This window comes from Malaya genurostris, chromosome 2 (assembly GCF_030247185.1).
Source record: "Malaya genurostris strain Urasoe2022 chromosome 2, Malgen_1.1, whole genome shotgun sequence".
Taxonomy (NCBI): Eukaryota; Metazoa; Arthropoda; class Insecta; order Diptera; family Culicidae; genus Malaya; species Malaya genurostris.
Window position 1 is genome coordinate 310160379 of NC_080571.1, and position 20327 is coordinate 310180705.

General features: G+C 40.3%; 1 protein-coding gene across 1 annotated transcript; it reads left to right on the top strand.

Moving 5' to 3' along the window:
• The first annotated feature begins 1435 nt into the window (after positions 1–1435).
• On the top strand, positions 1436–3116 carry LOC131427497 (ficolin-2-like). The gene is made up of 5 exons (XM_058590730.1): positions 1436–1630; positions 1744–1854; positions 1915–2054; positions 2122–2357; positions 2423–3116. Exons 1-5 carry the CDS (start codon positions 1488–1490, stop codon positions 2810–2812), a joined length of 1020 nt encoding a protein of 339 aa, XP_058446713.1. The 5' UTR covers positions 1436–1487; the 3' UTR covers positions 2813–3116.
• The last annotated feature ends 17211 nt before the right edge of the window (positions 3117–20327 follow it).

Sequence of the window (20327 nt, forward strand, 5' to 3'; positions counted from 1 at the left end):
TTGCCGTCCTGGGACTTATCAAACGCAACACTAAAGACTTTAACGACGTTTATTGTCTCAAGGCTGTTTACATTGCTCTAGTGCGCAGTATTCTAGAATACGGAGTTGTAATCTGGGCTCCATACCACAACGTTCACATCGACCGGATCGAACGAGAGCAGAAATGTTTTGTCCGATTCGCGCTTCGAAGACTTCCTTGGCTTAATCGGCTTCAGCTACCACGTTACGAAGATCGCTGTGTTCTCATCAACTTACCCACGCTGCAAAACCGGCGGATATTTCATCAACGACTTTTCGTTTTTGATTTGCTTAATAATAACATCGACTGCCCCACACTTCTGGCAAGGATTCATATCAATGTTCCGGGAAGATCTTTGCGAAGAATGGACTTCATACGACGATCAGCTCATCGCACACAGTATGGACAAAATAATCCAATGGATGTTTGCTGTAATCAATTCAATAGAGTTTATCATCTGTTTGATTTTACTATGAACAAAGACACATTTAAATCGAAAATATTGTTAAGTTAATGTTTTTAGACTAGATAGATAATAATAAGTCTGTGCGATAGTTTTTACTCTAATCGAAGACAAATAAATAATTTGAAAAAGTTATTCTTTATCGATACTCTTGTTTGCAATCTGGAACATAACGTACCATACAGCCCGTCGAATTATTTTCTTTAATGTTCTCATCAGCATAAGAAAAATGTCCAGGGATCGTTTTTATGTACCCATCCGTACAGCTTTTCAAACCCATGATCTACGATATTGAGTGAAAAATATTTTCATATAAGCCACGATTAACGTGTTTTGTCACATAAACACAACACAAATTATTTAATTTATCACAATAAAATCATGTTTACTCTCACCTATGCGGATTACTACCACCGTAGAAGAAATTTTACGGGTACAAAACCTCCTAAGATATTTAACTAAAACAGGCCTAGATAAGAACCGTTACAGGTGTTCATTTTTTTTCGATGCACACCATATCACTTACGAAAACGAGAACCAATGGATTTAGCGAAAACATACCATATTTTGTTTACCTTCTCTTCACACACGGATTAAACTTAGATAGGTAGCAGCACCAATCCTTCAACGACGCGAATACTTTCACTACGCGAAAGTTTTCTTGCCGGACGATGTCACACGGGTATTTGAACTGCGTAGCGGCTTCGGTTTTCAGGTGCAATTCCAATGCTGATTCAAAACACTGTCTAAACCCGACTGTGAACTACTGCCCATTGAGTCGAAAGCAAAAATCCACTAGCACTAATTATCACAATTTACCTGGAAAACAACATTTTCAACGCTCGTAAGAATTTAATTATAGACCCGGCCCTTTACGGCACTAATCACCAACTATAAAAGCATTCCTCTGATATTCGGATAGGATTTCAGTTCAATTTCAGTTCAACTCCAGTGATAGGAACGAAAGCGAAGACAGTGCCACCTAAAGTGAGAATTTTATCCAGAATGGCGAATTGCGAAGATCTAGTTTTGTTACTGGTATCTTGCATATTTATTACGGATTTCAAGGCTTCCGCACAATCCAGCCAACATCCGGACCAAACGAATCCCGATAACATTCAAAGGGAGATTAGTCTGTTTGAGAAGGAGTAAGTGTAGAAAAAGTGTACGTTTCTGCTATGCTCAGTCATAAACTTCGTTACTGTTTGTGCTCAATGAAATTTCGATGAAAAAAAACTGACGTATTTTTTAACTTCTTCAGAATCGCAACGTTAAAAGATGTAATAAATAACGCGTCTTGGTCAGTAGGTAACTTCAGGGCCGCTTTAGATCGAATCGTAGGAAACAACGAAACGACCATCAACACTTCAAGGTATTATAAAATGATTTCATTTATCCGTTGCTAAATATTGACATCCTGCTATCTTCGCAGCTCTAATACCAGTACCAACATGGCTGATGTTTTGGCAGAATACTTCAAAAATCCTATGATTGCCGAAATAAAGTTCTCTAATGGAAGTTCGATCATTAGCGGAAGCAACGCAATTGTCGATCAAGAAAAATCTTCGACAAGTAGGACTACCATTTGAGTTTCACGAAAACAAAAACCTCTTTATATCCTTGCTCAATACGATTTTAGATCGTGTGATAAAATCCTGCCAAGAAGCACAAATATCCGGAACTTACATTCTCAACTTCAATGGAACAGACCATATGACCGTGTATTGTGATGCTGACTTCGAAGCCGGAGGCTGGGTTGTCATTCAGCGCAGAGTGGTGGGAACGGTGGACTTTTATCAGCCGTGGGCCCAATACAAACAAGGCTTTGGCAATCTAGAAGGAGAATTCTGGTTTGGCAATGACAAAATTCATCAGGTCAAAAAAAAAATTCACGATTATTGCCGAATACATTAAAACATTTCTTTCTAATAATGATGTAGCTGACAAAGAACAATCCGCGTGAGATTAATTTCGTGATGACTGATTGGGATGACAGGATGGCCGTAGCAAAATATTCATCGTTTGAGATTGGAAGCGAGCAACAAAAATATTTACTCAAGAGTGTTGGAATTTACAGTGGCACCGCTGGAGATTCATTTACGTGGCATTCGTATAAATATTTTTCGACTTATGATCAGGACAATGCTAAAGCGCAAAATAATTGTGCTGTTTCGGGTCACGGCGCATGGTGGTATTACAGATGCTGGCGTTGTAATTTAAATGGGAAGTATGTGAAGGGATTTGAAAAAAAACATGACTCGATGGCTTGGTCGGGCTTCATGGGTATTCAGTATGGCTTGAAGACGTCTAAAATTCTAATTAGGGTTTAGATAATGCATTTATATATACGATGTTATTGGTAATGAAACATTATAGAGATAGATCGAGGCACATCGTGTGAAAAAAAAAACTGCACATAACTTTTATTCTAAAGTAACAAAATAAATTATTTTAATAAATGAACTATATTTTCGTGATGCTGCTACGGTGGCATGCAGGATATTAATTACCTGGTGAAAGTGAATAATAATCCACCCAACAGTCTGCAATCCTTTCTAACGATTGTGGGAGAAACGAAGGTGCTGATCTCGAATGAAAGCTCGTACTTACAATGGAATATGATAAACCTTACATCGCCACCACTATCGAAATGTATAAAATTAAAATCTATGGAATGAAAACATAGATTTAAGCACAAATGATTTGATTGAGTATTTCAATTCTACATCTACTGTTCAATCCATGTATCTATCCAAAGTTTAGCTCGTCCCCGGACTAACTAAGAAAAACACATTTTTTTGACAACACTCAACTTTATTCAGCATACATAGTGTCCTTCAAGAGTAACACAATCGGTCCAGCGTGTGATATTCTTCTCTACCGTTACTGTCTACTTCAGTTTAAGAATTTGTTGCTCTACGTGCAGTCACTACTTTTCTCCAAACGGATAACAACTTTACAGCTCCGATTGTTGTCAAGCGTTACAAAAATTTTGGTTCTCTGGTTCTGTCAAAACGATGTGTTACATTTCAAATGGGCGTTATTATGATTTAAACGAAAATATATTGTAAGTGTTACAAAATTGTTCCAATTTAGTGAACTGCAGAAGTTCCCATGTTTTTAGTACCGTTGGTAATTTCTTTTTTACATCGGCTGCTCTATACGGTTAGCATGGTTGAGTAGGTTCGGAAAGGTAATCTGAACTACTCACGGTAGAGTTAACCGAAATTCAACTATTTTGCCAAATTCGGATGTTTAACGTGGGTGTCGAAACTAATTTTCAATTTTCAGCTTCGATTTGTCTTGTCTTTGAGTACGTTATACACTGATGAAGGTAATGAAAAGAACACCGAAACACTAGTCCATGTGTCTGTTGCTATTTGGATTTGTAACAAAGATTGACATTTGGGTTCCACTCCAGTTAAAGGAAAATGGCTTGATTCGACGTATGACTGCGATTTACTGTTACAACCAGGTACGTTCCCAAATTTTCGGGTCCCTCAAGAAATAAGAAACCGGAACAAAAAAAAAAGATGGGGCGGTTCATCCTGCTGACTCGGGTTTGGCGGTTAAATGCATAAGGCGCCAATTGTCGTATGTTCGAGCCCCGACCTGGAAGGTTCCTTAGTGTCAATAGGATCGTAGTACTACTAGGCTTGCAATGATACTGTTGAAATAGAAAGGTCAAATTCCACAGAAGGAATGTAATGCCAAGACTTTTCATTGATCCTGCTGATTACACCGTGAAATAGTGGTTTTAAGAGTTTCGTGACGTTCAAATCTCCACTAATACTGACATACATAAAATGAAGGTTGAAAACAGGGCAAACTTAAGAGAATGCCATCGAATACTTTTGGAGGACTACTTCAAAACAGAAATGCAAGTATTAACGTACATTCATGGAGCGATTGAAGAACAAAATTGCTGTGAAATGGCCTTACCTGAAGCATATAAGCATCGCTACCATGGTTAAATTCAACGGTTTCGGGTTCCAATTACTTGCCCATCTACCTGGTTCACCTGATTTGGCTCCCTCGAACTTTTATTTGTTCCCAAACCTGATATCATATTTGAGAAATCGATGAGAGTTTCGTTTTGGTATTTTATACAACTACTTCTGGAACCTAACACCGAAACCAGTATAGCCGAAGTCAGTCTGAATGGTCAACAATTCAGATAATGTTTTCGCTCGAATCGGAGTAAGGGAGCTACCTCGGACCACCTTTCAAAAACTATTGCATCATTTTTTTACCTTTTTTTATTATATATATAAAAAATAGGTATATAATTCGCTCAAACTTTCGAAAAATTTTCCGAGGCCCGGAGGGCCGAATGTCATATACCAATCGATTCAGCTCGACGAACTGAGCAAATGTCTGTGTGTGTGTGTGTGTATGTGTGTGTGTCTGTATGTGTGTTGTCAACTAAGAGGTCGAGATCTCAGAGATGGCTGAACCGATTTTGATCAAACTAGTCGCAAATGAAAGGTCTCCCAGTCACCCAGAACGCTATTGAATGGTTTTGAGATCGGATGTTTACTTTTTGAATTATACGAAGTTTTATGTCAAAATTTTCAGTTTTTTGACAGTATCTGTCACATTTGACCTTGAAAACAGAATATGTTTTTAGACTTAGATTTCGCTCGGTAATACCTATCCAACAAGCCATAGATTGTTAAAATCCGTCCATTTTTAACGGAGATATCGATATTTTTGTGTAAGCCTTATTCCAGTAGTAGGAGTTTTGAGCGCTGTATGAAAAAGCAATGCTTGGGAGCAACATGAAACACGATTTTTTATACTGTTATATATAATTGTTTCTAAGTACCAAAAAGACTGTGTACAGCATCCTTTTTCATGACAATTTGCCTCGGACCAATTTTAGCACGGTTCATTTTTGGCAACATAATCTTTCGAATATGGCATAGGTAAACCAGATGATATCAGCATTATCGTGGTGGAAGTAATTCCATAATTATATTGATGGGACTATTTACAGCAATAAGTGCTGGAAGAACATTACTTCCATATACCATACGACTCAGTTCGTCGAGATCAGCAAATGCGGGTGTGAAAAATAATTTCACTCAATTTTCTCGGAGATGGCTAAACCATTTTCTACAAACTCAGATTCATATGAAAAGTCGTATACTCCCAAACAAGGTTCCTGAATTACGTTTGGATCCGACTTCTGATTGAGGAACCACAGGATGATATGTTAACCGAAATTAAAATAATGCAATTAATTTTTCTCGTAGATGGCTGAACCGATCTAAGATTCAAATGAAATCTAAGAATCATCTATGATTCAAATGAGAGGTCTTAAAATCCTATAAAACATCTTACTTTTTAGTCAGATCCGACTTCTGGTTTAGAAAATGCAGGATGATTAGTATAAAAATATCCATTTCACATAAATTAATCAGGTTTATCGGGTTGCAGATTTGGATAGTCGATTACCAAATAAATTTATTTCAGTTTGAGCGGTATCCGTTTTTGGATTCGGAATGTACCCCCAAATTTTAATTCGCACTACAATTTCTCAAAGATGTCTACACTCTCCTCAGGTGAATTTAACTGATTTCGGCTACACCGATTTTAGAATTCTGGCTGCAGTATCGAATCGTTTTTCAAAGCTCAATCATTTTCTCAAAAAGGCCAAATCGAACTTCAAAAACAAAAATTCAAATTAAAGGACTTAAGGTCCCATACAAAATTGGTGAATTTTATCCGATTCTGGAATTAAAGATGATGAGTTTATAAAATTCATACCGATATAGAAGATGTAAATTGTTTGGCGTAATAATTTATGGCCATTCGAATCATTTTGGGCTATGCTAGTTCCTGAATACCGGCTATGGAAGTACCATAAATAATGACGAAAAACTCTAAAGTGGAACTTACTTCGACATCTCATGGAATGTTCAATCGATTGTCACACGTTAAGATTGAAATTCGATACGATTTGCAGTTTCGACATTACAGGGTAATGGGTGATTAAAATCTCAATTTGCCGTTTAAAACGACGATAATTTAAATAATGTCATGAGAACTAAAATACCCAAGAATATCCATGCAAAAAACACATGCGGAGTGATAAAAAAAGGTATCATCGCACTGCTAGGTGGATTAATCACGTTTTTTATTTAAAACATATTTTATTCAGGCCTATTTGCGTACAAGCTTTACGTGGCCGATTTAGCTGAGTTTTTAGATAAATTTTTTTTTGTATTGGATCTCGTTGTCCCCCTTTTTCTAGGGGGAGAGGAGCTTCCATTTTCCTCCTGCGAGGATTGAGGGGCAGTTTGTTCGTGGTTCGTCTCGTCATCCATTGCCGTGGTATTGTTATTGATTTCGTTGCTAGTTGCTGTAGATGCGCCTTGTTGTACATTGTTTGCAGTTGCTGGTTGGTTGGATGGTAAGCTGTTAACTGCAGCTGGTGTACTTTGTTCTATAGGGGTTACGTTGGATGGTTTCGTTGAAGGGGATACTTCCCTGTTGTTGGTGACATGTCACAGGTGTACTGGGGTTGCTTGGGGTTGGTGTGAAGGAAGCACCGTTGTCCTTTGATATAGTTGTCTCCTTGTCCAGTTTATCACATGGCTTACCGTAGTGAACAGCTTTTTGGCAATGTTGACATATGGCCATCTGATTGTCATTGGTAACAAGTGATTTGCACGGTATTCTTGTATCCTGACCGAATGTCACATAAGAAGATATAGGCCTATACAGGGTCCGGCACTCGAAGTGTAACCAACTTCAGACCGCTCGCGCAGCTGACGCACGGGCATCAGCTCTCTAGAAAATTGCTAAATGACAGTTCGGAGTTGTATTGTTTACAAGCGCAAGAAAGCATTTTGCCAAAAGTGAACTTGAAAATCTTGACTTGAGAGAGCGGAGGAGTTGCTTCGTTTGGCCGAAAGCGGTCAATTTCCGAACATTGTATTTTCTGACGAGAAAACTTTTCCAATTGAGCAATTCGTAAACTCTCAAAACGATAGGGTTTACTTGACCGACCGTTCATACGAGAATTTGAGTCATCGATTGGCCACCAGGAGGCAGCACCCGCAACAGATAATGGTTTGGGCCGCTGTAACCGCAGATGGGCGCTCTCCAACCGTTTTCATCGAGTCTGGCGTCAAGGTAAATGCGACATATTATCGGGAAAGTATTCTGGAGGTTGCTTTGAAGCCGTGGGCAGACAAACATTTCGGTGGCAGACCATGGACGTTTCAGCAGGACTCGGCACCGTCTCACAACGCTCGAGTGAACCAAGAAAGTCTGAAAAACAACGTTCCGAACTTCATCACGTCCACACAATGGCTCTCGAATTCACCAGATGCGAATCCAATGGATTATTCTCTTTGGGCCATTGACCGGCTGCTCGGCCATCCATGGAAGTTGACCATCAATGTTAACTTCCCTCTCTGAGCAGCCTAGATAGCCGTGTAGTGTCGGTAGCGGTTTCCCAACTGCTAAGAATAACGCTACGGTCCACCTGTACCGGTGGTATAAGTCCACCAAACAGGTAAGCCGTGTGGCATCCGGCGGAATTATTTTTTACCAAGAATTGATCCACTGGTTTCCTATTCCATGTCGTAAAAGGCCACAAAAATAGGAACTCCTAAGTCAAGGTGTATTTCCGTGCCGATGGATGAATGGCTGCAGGAGGTTAAACATTGCAGTCGTGAACGGAATATCTTGGGTTTTTCCCTTACTGGATACACGCAATGCTTAGCAATCAACTTCTTTGATCATCGCTTCGGCAGGCCAGAGATTAGAAAGCTGAGTGTCTGTGGGTGTCCTCAAGGTGGTGTACTATCCCCACTTTTATGGAACCTAGTCGCTGATAGTTTGTTAAGGAAACTTAATAACCTTGGATTTCCGACTTATGGTTTTGCCGACGATTATCATATATTGATGACCGGTATAAGCATTAACACTCTCTTTGATTTAATGCAGCAAGCCCTGCGATCTGTTGAACAATGGTGTTGTCAGGTTTGGATTATCTGTAAATCCGGGCAAAACATCAATGGTGCTTTTCACTCATCGTAGGATAATTACAGGAGCTCGTCCGTTGCAGTTCTTTGGTTCAGGGGTCACTGTGGTCGATCAAGTTAAATACGTCGGGGTTATTCTTGACTCAAAACTGAATTGGTCTGCTCACATTGATTTCAGGATTAAAAGAGCTTGCATGGCTTTCGGCCAATGCAGACGAGCTTTTGGAAAATCATGGGGACTCAAACCCAGATATATTCATTGGATCTACACAACTATCGTTAGACCAATTTTAGCATATGGATGTCTTGTATGGTGGCAGAAAGGAGAAGTCGCGACAGTTCAGTCAAAGCTAAATCATCTCCAAAGGATGGTCCTAATGGCGATGACAGGAGCATTCACGACAACTCCTACTGCTGCTCTAGAGGCGCTACTGTGCATTAAACCACTACATGTGTTCCTAAAACAAGAAGCATTATCTTGTGCATACCGTCTTAGGGTTACAGGGCTTTGGAACAGTAACCCATTAGAATATGGTACCAGTCACACTCGCTTGTGGTCTCAAATGGTTCCGTGGGATGAGTATTTACTCGCTCCTAGTGACCTAACTCTCACATGCAGTTTTCCTTTTAAAACATTCAATGTGAGCTATCCTCTTCGTTAGGAATGATTGTCTGGTTGTCTGGAACGACAACTTGATGAACACATAGTTTGTTTTACGGACGGTTCTCTGTTGAATTGTCGTGCTGGTGCTGGTGTCTACTGTCGTGAAATAGGTTGAAGCAGTCTCATTCACTTGGTAGATACTGTACTGTGTTCCAAGCAGAAATCTACGCGATTCTGTGTGGAGTACAATCGGCAATTCAGCAGAGGATCTGTGGTAAACGAATTTATTTTTGTTCCGACAGTCAGGCAGCCTTAAAAGCACTCAGTTCGAATGACTCACGGTCGAATCTAGTGATCGCATGTCGAACTCAAATTGAAGACCTCAGCATTTCAAATGCTGTTTACTTCTTATGGGTACCCGGCCATTCTGGTATTACTGGAAATGAATGGGCTGATGAGTTGGCTAGAGCTGGTGCAACGAATGATTTCGTTGGTCTTGAACCAGCTTTACCACTTTCAACTAGTTGGATAAAGCACAAGATACGTTCTTGGGCTGCATCCAAACATGCCAGCTACTGGCGCAGCTTGCAAACTTGTGCTCAGACAAAAGCATTTCTACCAGATTTAAATCTGAAAATGTCAAAGTGTCTACTGCATTTCTCCAAGTATCATTGAAGTATTCTGGTCAGAGCTCTGACATTGCACATTGCAAACTCAATTATCACATGGCTACTATTCAACGTGCTGAGTATTATTCGTGTGATTTGTGTAAATGCGATTATGGTACTTCATATCATCTGATATGTAACTGCCCCGTATTGACGCAGCTACGTATCCGGGTTTTTGGTTCTCCATACATGGTTGAGTCTGTGTATGCGGAGCTAAAATTGAAGGATATTCTCTCGTTTCTCACCCAATGTGGTAAGGAGCTTTAGTCAGAAGGGTTCATTGTTCTTCCTGGAGTGAATGAATCCCTTCTGTATACACCTTAAATAGGGTTTAGCAGATTGTTTGGCATCCTTTGGGGGGTACCGAATTTACTTCTGCTCGTACATACTGCGAGTCGTTCTGCATTCTTCCGGGAGTGCAGAATGGTGTCGCTTTTGTAAGATCTCTAAATCCTCTCGGGGGTTGGAGGTTTTATTAACAGCAGACTGTTCGGGACCTCGTAGAGGTTCAGAATTTCCTTCTGCTTCCACTAAATGTGATCCTCAGCAGATTGTTCAGCATCCCTTAGGGGTGCAGAATTTACTTCTGCTTTTATGTGTTTTTGTGTCGTCAATTTTTCCCATCCTCCTAGTCTAACCCTTTCCATTTCCTTTCAATCCTTCCCTCTTATATATCGGGAAAATGATGCTAAAAACAAATTGATGGCAAGGCACAAATCTCCAAATATCAAGGGGAACGTGCCATTTGAGCCAATTTGTTCTGATTCCTGTCCAGTTTATCACATGGCTTACCGTAGTGAACAGCTTTTTGGCAATGTTGACATATGGCCATCTGATTGTCATTGGTAACAAGTGATTTGCACGGTATTCTTGTATCCTGACCGAATGTCACATAAGAAGATATAGGCCTATACAGGGTCCGGCACTCGAAGTGTAACCAACTTCAGACCGCTCGCGCAGCTGACGCACGGGCATCAGCTCTCTAGAAAATTGCTAAATGACAGTTCGGAGTTGTATTGTTTACAAGCGCAAGAAAGCATTTTGCCAAAAGTGAACTTGAAAATCTTGACTTGAGAGAGCGGAGGAGTTGCTTCGTTTGGCCGAAAGCGGTCAATTTCCGAACATTGTATTTTCTGACGAGAAAACTTTTCCAATTGAGCAATTCGTAAACTCTCAAAACGATAGGGTTTACTTGACCGACCGTTCATACGAGAATTTGAGTCATCGATTGGCCACCAGGAGGCAGCACCCGCAACAGATAATGGTTTGGGCCGCTGTAACCGCAGATGGGCGCTCTCCAACCGTTTTCATCGAGTCTGGCGTCAAGGTAAATGCGACATATTATCGGGAAAGTATTCTGGAGGTTGCTTTGAAGCCGTGGGCAGACAAACATTTCGGTGGCAGACCATGGACGTTTCAGCAGGACTCGGCACCGTCTCACAACGCTCGAGTGAACCAAGAAAGTCTGAAAAACAACGTTCCGAACTTCATCACGTCCACACAATGGCTCTCGAATTCACCAGATGCGAATCCAATGGATTATTCTCTTTGGGCCATTTTGGAGAGCAAAGTCCGAACTAAAAGATACACCAGTCTCGAGGCGCTGAAAAAAGTGATTGTCCGCGAGTGGGCCTAAATACCTGCAAGTCACATTCGCAACTTGCGATTCGTTTTTTGACCGTCTCAAGGCCATAGTCAAGGCAAAAGGTGGTCATATCGAGCAAAAGTGAATTGATTCTGAATTTTGTATTATTTTTACACATTTTGTACTTTGAATTAAGTAAAAGTAATTTTCCAAACTGAATTTATGGCCTTTTTAATTGGTTACACTTCGAGTGCCGGACCCTGTATTTCTAGCAACTAAGTGAAGTTCTCAGAAATATTCACAAGAGGGAGGGGGAATAAGTATTCTCAACATTGATCTGAATTGACTAAATCATACAATCAAGGTGCATTTTATTATGTAAATTGAGAAAACTGTCGACTCAAGGTGATGGAAATAAGATTACAACATCTGTATTAACAGAATCATTATTCTATAGTGTAAACTAATTTTGAGACCGATGGCATCGGGTTGGTTTTTATTTATATTAAACCCATACAATTACACAATGGTCGATATGGAATTCTCAAACATTGCGAACGTGAAATAAAGACAGTCTTGATCTAGCAATTAAACGAGATAGTTCATTTTGTTTAGCGATCCGAAATACCACTTGTCGTACGCCAGATCTATTAATCGTTGAGTTTGGTCGTGAAGATAGTCGAAAGTTCGTTGGGCCAATAGTAAAGATTGGCCAACTTGGAAAGTCGGAATATCATTGACAAGCTGTAGACAGGATCGACAATCGTACGAGGTGGAAAACTAGTTGTGATCGTAGACAAAAGCTCAAGGGCGAGAGTAATCGTTAGACTATACCGCGTGGTCCTAGCGAAGCACATGGTTTGCTAGATGATGTGCTAATTAGTGATACTAAGTGACGTTAAATTAGTTTGTCAGGCTCTATGTCAGACTCTGAGCAGTACGAAAGCGGTAGTGAATACGGAAAAACGGACGATAGTTCGAGAGGTCGTCAATTTATAACTTTGCGGAAGAAGAACGAGATGTCTCGGGACAGTGAGCAGGAGGCCGCCATTTTGAGAGCAGAATTGGAAGCACAAGCCGCCGAAATTGAACGGTTGCGACAACGTTTGACTATCGCGACAAGGGATTCATCGAACGTCCAAGGTCAGATGATTGCTCGTCGTCCAGATTTTCGTGAATTAAGAGAATTGGTCAGTAAATTCAACCCGAAAGACGCGACATGCTTGTCGGCACCAGAATGGATCCAGGAAATCGAATCTACGGCAGTTCATTATGATTGGGATGATGCGACTAAGTTACACTGTGCTCGTCTTAATTTGGAAGGATCAGCTAAACTGTGGTGGTCGGGCGTACAAGATGTCACTACTACCTGGACAGTATTCTCGCAGAAATTGGTTCGTGCATATCCAACCGCACGCGACCCGATTTACTACCACAACCAGATGACTAATCGTCGGAAAAGAAGAGATGAGACTATCGAAGAATATGTTTACTCTCAGGTTGCTTTGGGTAAGCGAGCAGGCTTATGCGAAGATGTGATCGTGAAATATGCGATTGCTGGGTTGGGTGAGTTCGTTACCAGATGCCGAGTACAATTAGGAGGCAAAATTGAAACAATAGAGGAATTGATATCGCAATTGAAATGGATGGAGAGTATGATGGATACGTCATCGGAGCCGAGTCCGAATCGACTCACTGAAAAGAGGAAGGAAAAAGTTATTACTTGCTATCGATGTAACAGATCGGGTCATAGAGCAATCGCGTGTCCGATAGTTACTGAGAGACGATGTTATAATTGTGGTATTAGTGGACACATGGCGAAAAATTGTTCCAATATTAAGCCACCAGTGCCGGGACCTTCAAAAATGCAAATGGTGGAAGAAGAGAATAATTTCGTTAGAACGGTCGAATTGGGAGAATTGAAATTGAACGCTTTGATTGACTCGGGGTGTAAAGTGTCGACTATTCAAAGTCGGTTCGCGGACAAAGTTGGAAAAAGTGAAGTGACTAATACAACACTGATCGGTTTTGGAGGCAAAAAAGTGACGGTGGACAAACTAGTGAGAGCGAATGTGAAACTGGATGAAATAGAAATTCCAGTGAAGTTAAATGTAGTACCCAATTGGGTGCAAAATACCGCAATAATTTTGGGACGTGATATGCTCAACCAGGAGGGTATAGTCATGGTGAATCGGAATGGAAAAGTAGAATTTCGGCGTGATATTGATCACAAGGCAGATGCTATGGAAAACAGGCAGAGTATGATAGAGTTGCAGCCACGGAAGTATGAATCGATGTTTACTATTGACAGTCGGGTGGAGTATTCAAAAATTTCAGCTGATGATTTGAACGTGGAAGGTCCTAAAGAGGAAATTCTAGCATTAGTGAATCGGTACCGTTCATGCTTTGCTAAAAGTATGAACGAATTGAGCGTTGCGAAAGAAGTGGAGATGAAGATAGTTTTGAGTGATAAAGATCCAGTGTACGTAAAACCACATAGGCTCGAGTATGCCAGAGAGGTTGTCTTACGAAATTTAGTGGAAGAACTGATAGAAGCTGGTATTGTGGAGGAGTCGAATTCGCCGTATAGTAGTCGAGTAGTAATGGTGCCGAAAAAGGACGGTTCATTCCGAATGGCAGTGGATTATAGACTATTGAATAAAAAGACAGTGAAAGATCGTTTCCCCATGCCGGACATCGAATGGTGCCTAAACAAGCTTAGTGGAGCCGAAGTTTTTATCACGGTCGACCTATATTCGGGATACTATCAGATACCCGTTGCTGAAGACAGTCAAGCGTGTACTGCATTTTCGACTCGGGATGGCCATTACCATTTTCTTCGGATGCCATTTGGACTGGCAAATGGTTGTTCGGTGTTCCAGCGTGCAATGAATCAATTAACCGGGAAGCTTAGAAAGGAAGGGATTGTTGCATACATCGATGATCTGGTTATCGGTGGAAAGGACGTGAAAGAAGTGTTGGAGAAGTTCGAAAAGCTTTTGGAGGTGCTCCAGGAGAGCGGTTTTACTATCAATCTTAAGAAGTCGCAATTCTTCAGAACAGTGATCGAGTTTTTAGGGTTTGAGGTGTCCAAACAAGGAATCCGACCTGGTGCGATGAAGACACGAGCTGTGGAAGAATTTCCGGTGCCGGAGAATGTGCTACAAGTTCAACAATTTCTGGGATTAGCCGGATTTTTTCGAAGGTTTATCCCACAGTTCAGCATAGTGGCAGCACCGCTTTTCATACTACTCAAGAAAGATACATCTTTTATATGGAAAAGTGAACAAATGATTGCGTTTGAAAAGTTGAAGAGTACGTTGAGTGATAGGCCGTTGCTGATGCTGTTTGATCCAAATAGTGAGTTGGAACTACACACCGACGCGTCGCAAGATGGTTTGGCAGGCATTCTCCTCATGCGCACAAAAGATGGTCTGCGTCCGATTAGTTTCTATAGTAAAAGGACGACTGAAACAGAACGAAAGTACCATAGCTATGAATTGGAAGTGTTGGCAGTAGTAGCAAGTGTCGAGCGATTCCGTCATTATTTAATCGGAAAGTTTTTTGTTTTGCAAACGGATTGTAGTGCAGTGAAAGACACTTATTCGAAGCGCGACATGAATGCCAGAATTGGACGGTGGTTTTTAAAGTTGATGGAATATGATTTTCGGATTGAACACAGATCTGGGAGTTCGATGAGACATGTTGATGCGTTAAGCCGTAATCCGGTAGAAAATGGCACAAGTATAGATCCGGTGATGTGTGATATGTTGACAATCGAAGTGAGTAATGCGGATTTTCTGGTAGCCCTGCAGCGGCAAGATGCCCGTTTGTGTAACATTATTGATGTATTGGGTAGAGATCCACTAACTGATGAAGAAAGGCAGATTAAGCAGAATTATCGATTGGATCAGCACAGATTGATGAGAATGAGAGAGGGAGAAAAGTACTTCGTGGTGCCGAACCGAGTTCGCTGGCGCTTAGTACACACATACCATGATGAAATGGGACATTTCGCGGAGGAGAAAGTGATGGAACGAATGAGGGAAAAATTTTGGTTTCCAAATATGCGCAAATATGTTCGTTCTTACATACAAGCTTGTCCACAGTGTGCGTTTTATAAAAGTAAAGGAGGAAGGCCAGAAGGATACTTACACTGTGTGCCGAAAGAACCCGTTCCATTCGGTACTGTGCATATGGATCACATGGGTCCATTTATTCGATCGTCGCGAGGAAATTCGTATGTGTTGCTGTTAACATGTGGATTCACCAAGTTTGTGGTAGTCCGAGCAGTACGATCTACAAAAACGGCACCAGTGTTGAACTTTTTGGATGAAGTGACTGGTATATTTGGTACACCAAGTCGCATAGTGACGGACAGAGGTACAGCGTTCACGGCAAAGTTATTCGAGGAATATTGCCGAATAAATGCTATTACGCATATTAAGACAGCGGTAGGATCCCCGAGAGCGAACGGTCAAGCCGAGAGAGCCAACCGAACGTTGCTAAACTCAATTCGTTGTATGGTTGGTGGAAACGATGTCCGTTGGGATGAGCAGTTGCCGAAGATCCAGTGGTCAATCAACAATATGCCTAACTCGACCACGAATGTAGCTCCGAGTACGTTGGTATTGTCCTACAAGCCACGGGACGTGCACCAAAATTTCATAATTTTGGCTCTATATGAAGAGGATAGGAATTCTCTAAACAATCCACAAGAGAAGAGACAGCAAGCGGTACAAGCTATTAGGAATAGACAACAACTACAGAAGCGGTATTTCGATGAGCGTCGTAAAAAACCAAACTGTTATCAAGTGGGTGATATGGTTTTAGTAGAGAGAGACCTCACGGCGATGGGACATAGTCGCAAGCTGGAGGCTAAATACAAAGGCCCGTATGTGGTGAAAGCTGTATTAAATAATGACCGCTACGAGTTGGAGGACTTACCTGGAGGGCGCAGCTCCAACCGAATCAGAACAACAGTGTATGCAGCCGATCGTATCAAGCGTTGGTGTCAATTAACGAATATCGATGGAGTTAATGATTTTTCGGAAGATGGAGAGGAGGGTGAATAGACTGGTTGATATGGAATTTGATATTTATATTGTTATAATCTTTTGTAAATAATAGTACCTAATTTGAAGTCAGGTAAATCTGGGTGTCCGGTTGTAAACTAATTTTGAGACCGATGGCATCGGGTTGGTTTTTATTTATATTAAACCCATACAATTACACAATGGTCGATATGGAATTCTCAAACATTGCGAACGTGAAATAAAGACAGTCTTGATCTAGCAATTAAACGAGATAGTTCATTTTGTTTAGCGATCCGAAATACCACTTGTCGTACGCCAGATCTATTAATCGTTGAGTTTGGTCGTGAAGATAGTCGAAAGTTCGTTGGGCCAATAGTAAAGATTGGCCAACTTGGAAAGTCGGAATATCATTTACAATAGGTTTTCCTCCCCGATGAACGACCACAATGGTTAAAGCCTTGGTAAAATAAATGATATAAAAACGTTATTCTATATAGTACGAATGTAGTTGTGAAGTTAAACAGCCTTTCGTTATAAAATAATCATTATCAGATGGAAAATTTTGAGCAATTAATTAGGTCAAGAAAATTTTTATAGAGAGGAGGGAGTAACAAGTGTTTATAGCCATGGAAGCCAAAGGTATTGTAGATCGAATGTGACGAGGAAGTACGGAAGTATGTTACAAGCACATATACATATGAAACTCGGGTCTAAGTTATGTTTCACTACAATCAGTGTATTCTACCAAGCAGGACAACTTCGAGAATTTTTTCGGCCTTCCCTTCACGAAACATTTCCGAACAACGCCAGGTAATTCAGCTAAAGCTTGCTCCAGATAGAATTGGAAGAAAGACAATTGCCTGTATTTCAGTTATTTATTATTGAATTTAAGATCTTTTTATATACAAATGTAGCGTTTTCTTCATACTTTTAAGAAAAAATACGGATAAAATTATTCGTCACAAAGTGATGCTACGGCGAAGAAAAACTTATGTAAACTGCCTTAAGAAATAAACGTATTTATGAAAAAAAAAAAATTATTCGTCACGTTTTCGAAGGAATTCTCGAATTTTTCCTGTAACACGGCTCATTAGGCGGCGCACACCTTCTTCGTCCATTGTTTTAGCTATCTTATTCCACCAGGTCGTCATCTGATTGATGTCTTTGACAACCTTTCTTTTTGCCTTGAGTCTCCTCTTCACGATTGCCCAGTATTTCTCAATAGGGCGGAACTGGGGGCAGTTGGGTGGGTTAAGGTTTTTCGGAACAAACTGGACCCCTTTCTCTGCATACCATTCTTGAACGACTTTACTGCAATGACAGCTTGCCAAATCTGGCCAAAACATTACGGGATCGAATGAACGGCAAAATTCGTTTTTGGAGATACTCTTTTTGGTATAGTTCCATGTCATTGTCTCTGGTAACGAAAATTTTCGTTTTTTTTTTTGCCACAGCTGCAAATACCCTGCCAAATCATAAATTTTCTTGCAATTTTGTCGCAAAAACAAATTTAAATTTGGCTGGAACATCCCCCCGAGCCGTTGCCAAGTAAATTTTTTGACCTGGGATTTGCCCGAAGTCAGCCTTGACATAGGTTTCATCGTCCAACAGAAGTTTCCGAGCACGAATTTTGGCCACACTATTATGTTTTATGGTCCGATTTGGCTGTTTACTAGCTCGATACGACTTGATTCCTTTCCGTAGGCAAGTTCTCCTTACGGTACTATGGGCAGCACCGAATATTCTGGCCAAATCACGGTCCTACAGATTAGGATTTCTCTTAAGCGTCTTCAAAATCTTACCACGCAGTTTCCGGTCGACAGTTCCACTTCGACGATTGGCTTGAGGCTTCCGAATCGTCGTCAATGTTTGCTTATACCGATTGATAACGCGTCATACGATATTTCTGGGCAGTTTCAGCTGTCTAGCTAGCCTAGATGCAGACCACAATGGATTTTCCAAATAACTGTGCACAATTTTTTCCCTTCTTTTGGCTTCCATGTTTATTGTTTACAAAGTACAGTCGATTTGCGGAATGTCAAAAATCATACGTGAAGCTGACCAAATTCCCGACACGTGGGCGCCAAGAACTTCCAAATTCGTTCACCAGGAGCGCCACAATATGAGCAAAAGTTTGATCCAATTCTAAATGAAGCAAGCTTTAGTACTCATATAAAAGACACTACCAGCTGGAAAAGTTGTGTCTGTTAAAATCGTGAACATCATTTTTGATCGATAGCTCTGCCTGCCTCTGCGTTAGTTTCAAACATGTTTATCGTCTCAAGAAACATCACATCACACTAGTACACAGTATCTGAATACGGAGTTTCAAGTTGGGCTCTTGTTCACATCGGCCTTGGATGCATTGTCTTCAATTGCCACGGTACGAGAATCGCTCTGACCTCGTCAACTTACCGACTCTTTAGAATAAAAGTAAATAAATAAATATTAATTTTTCAACTCTAATAGAAGTCAATAAAGAAATATAAACGTGTTTAACTGTTTGAAATTTTGAGCACTAAAGCCTCTGTATTTCTGGAATCAGAAGCCGGATTCGAATTTCATCCATTCTATCATTTGTGGAAATTGGCCTAGTCAGGTAAATTTATGTGCGTTCTATATTGGAATTTTTAGCCACTAATCCCGGAGCCGAAAACCCGTGAAGCCGAGTAAAAACCAACTAACAAGACCTTGAAATTGAAACAGTTTTGAACCAAGTGGAGGATATTTTTGTTGCATCGTTATTTCTAATTTCCAAGGTGGCGTTAATAATTCAACATAAACTGCTGACGCACTGATTAACCGAAAGCGAAACGTAAAAAATGAGAAAAAAAATACAGCGACAGTGGCGACATGAACCGAGAATCATTGGATTGGAAAAAAAAGTAGTGAATTTTGCCGAACCCACCGTATTCTCCTGAAATTGGTCCTTCTGATTACTTGTTGTTCCGACGGATGCAGCACGATCTGGCATATAATCGGTTTACTTCTTTCGCAGAAATCTAAAATTGGCTACAAAATTGGATAACCGCAAAAGATGAGAGATTTTTTCGAAATGGAAGATGAAAATTGCCAAATAGGTGGGAAAAAGTAGTAAGTAGCGACGCTTCGAATAATCTTTAAATTCTTTTTATTTTAAGATATATTCATTTTTGATCCGAGAAAAAGGGACCGAATTAATTTATACTTGCAACGCGGCTAGTTTAATTTTTTTTTCATTAGCGCTTAATCCCGTACATTGAAGAATAAGGCATTTTTAATACCAATAAGTGTCGATTTTTAGCAATGTATTGAAATTGAATGTGAACTTATTTAAACGCAATTATCATCTCTGTTGTGGGAGGCCATAATAGTTTTTTGGAAAATAATTATTTTTAAATTACTTTAATTTGATTTGTATTCGTTTTGTAGCCGACGAAATTACATCAATAGCAGAAATGTATGCAATTCTATGTTTTTACATGCTTGCGATACGGATATCGATATTTAAGCTTCTCTTCGTCAAGCTTGTGTTCAAGTTTTGTATGCAAGCAGTTATATTTATAGCGTTTTTCTACCTGCGATTTCGATTGAAGCGATAAACTTTTTCTTATTATCAATCGAGTACATCTTACATAAATTAGAAATTATTGTTATGCACTCAAAATTTTCCCTGGGGTAGTTTTCAATTTCTCAGGCGAAACGACATAACATGGAATTTCATCCGATCTTGCATGACACAAGATCAGAGCATACCAATTAAAGCTTCAAATCGTTTTATGGCACTTTTTGTCTTGCTGTCTAGCAACAGCCTACCTCTAGCATGCTACGCGTAGGACTGAAACGTTAGCTATAATTTTGTTTATATTTATAGCCTCGCGTGCTTCAAACAGTTTCGCTTTTGCATCGATTGACCAATCAGAGCGATGCTTTCCCTTTGATATATTGCTTACTCCTTCAAAACCGTCGACCA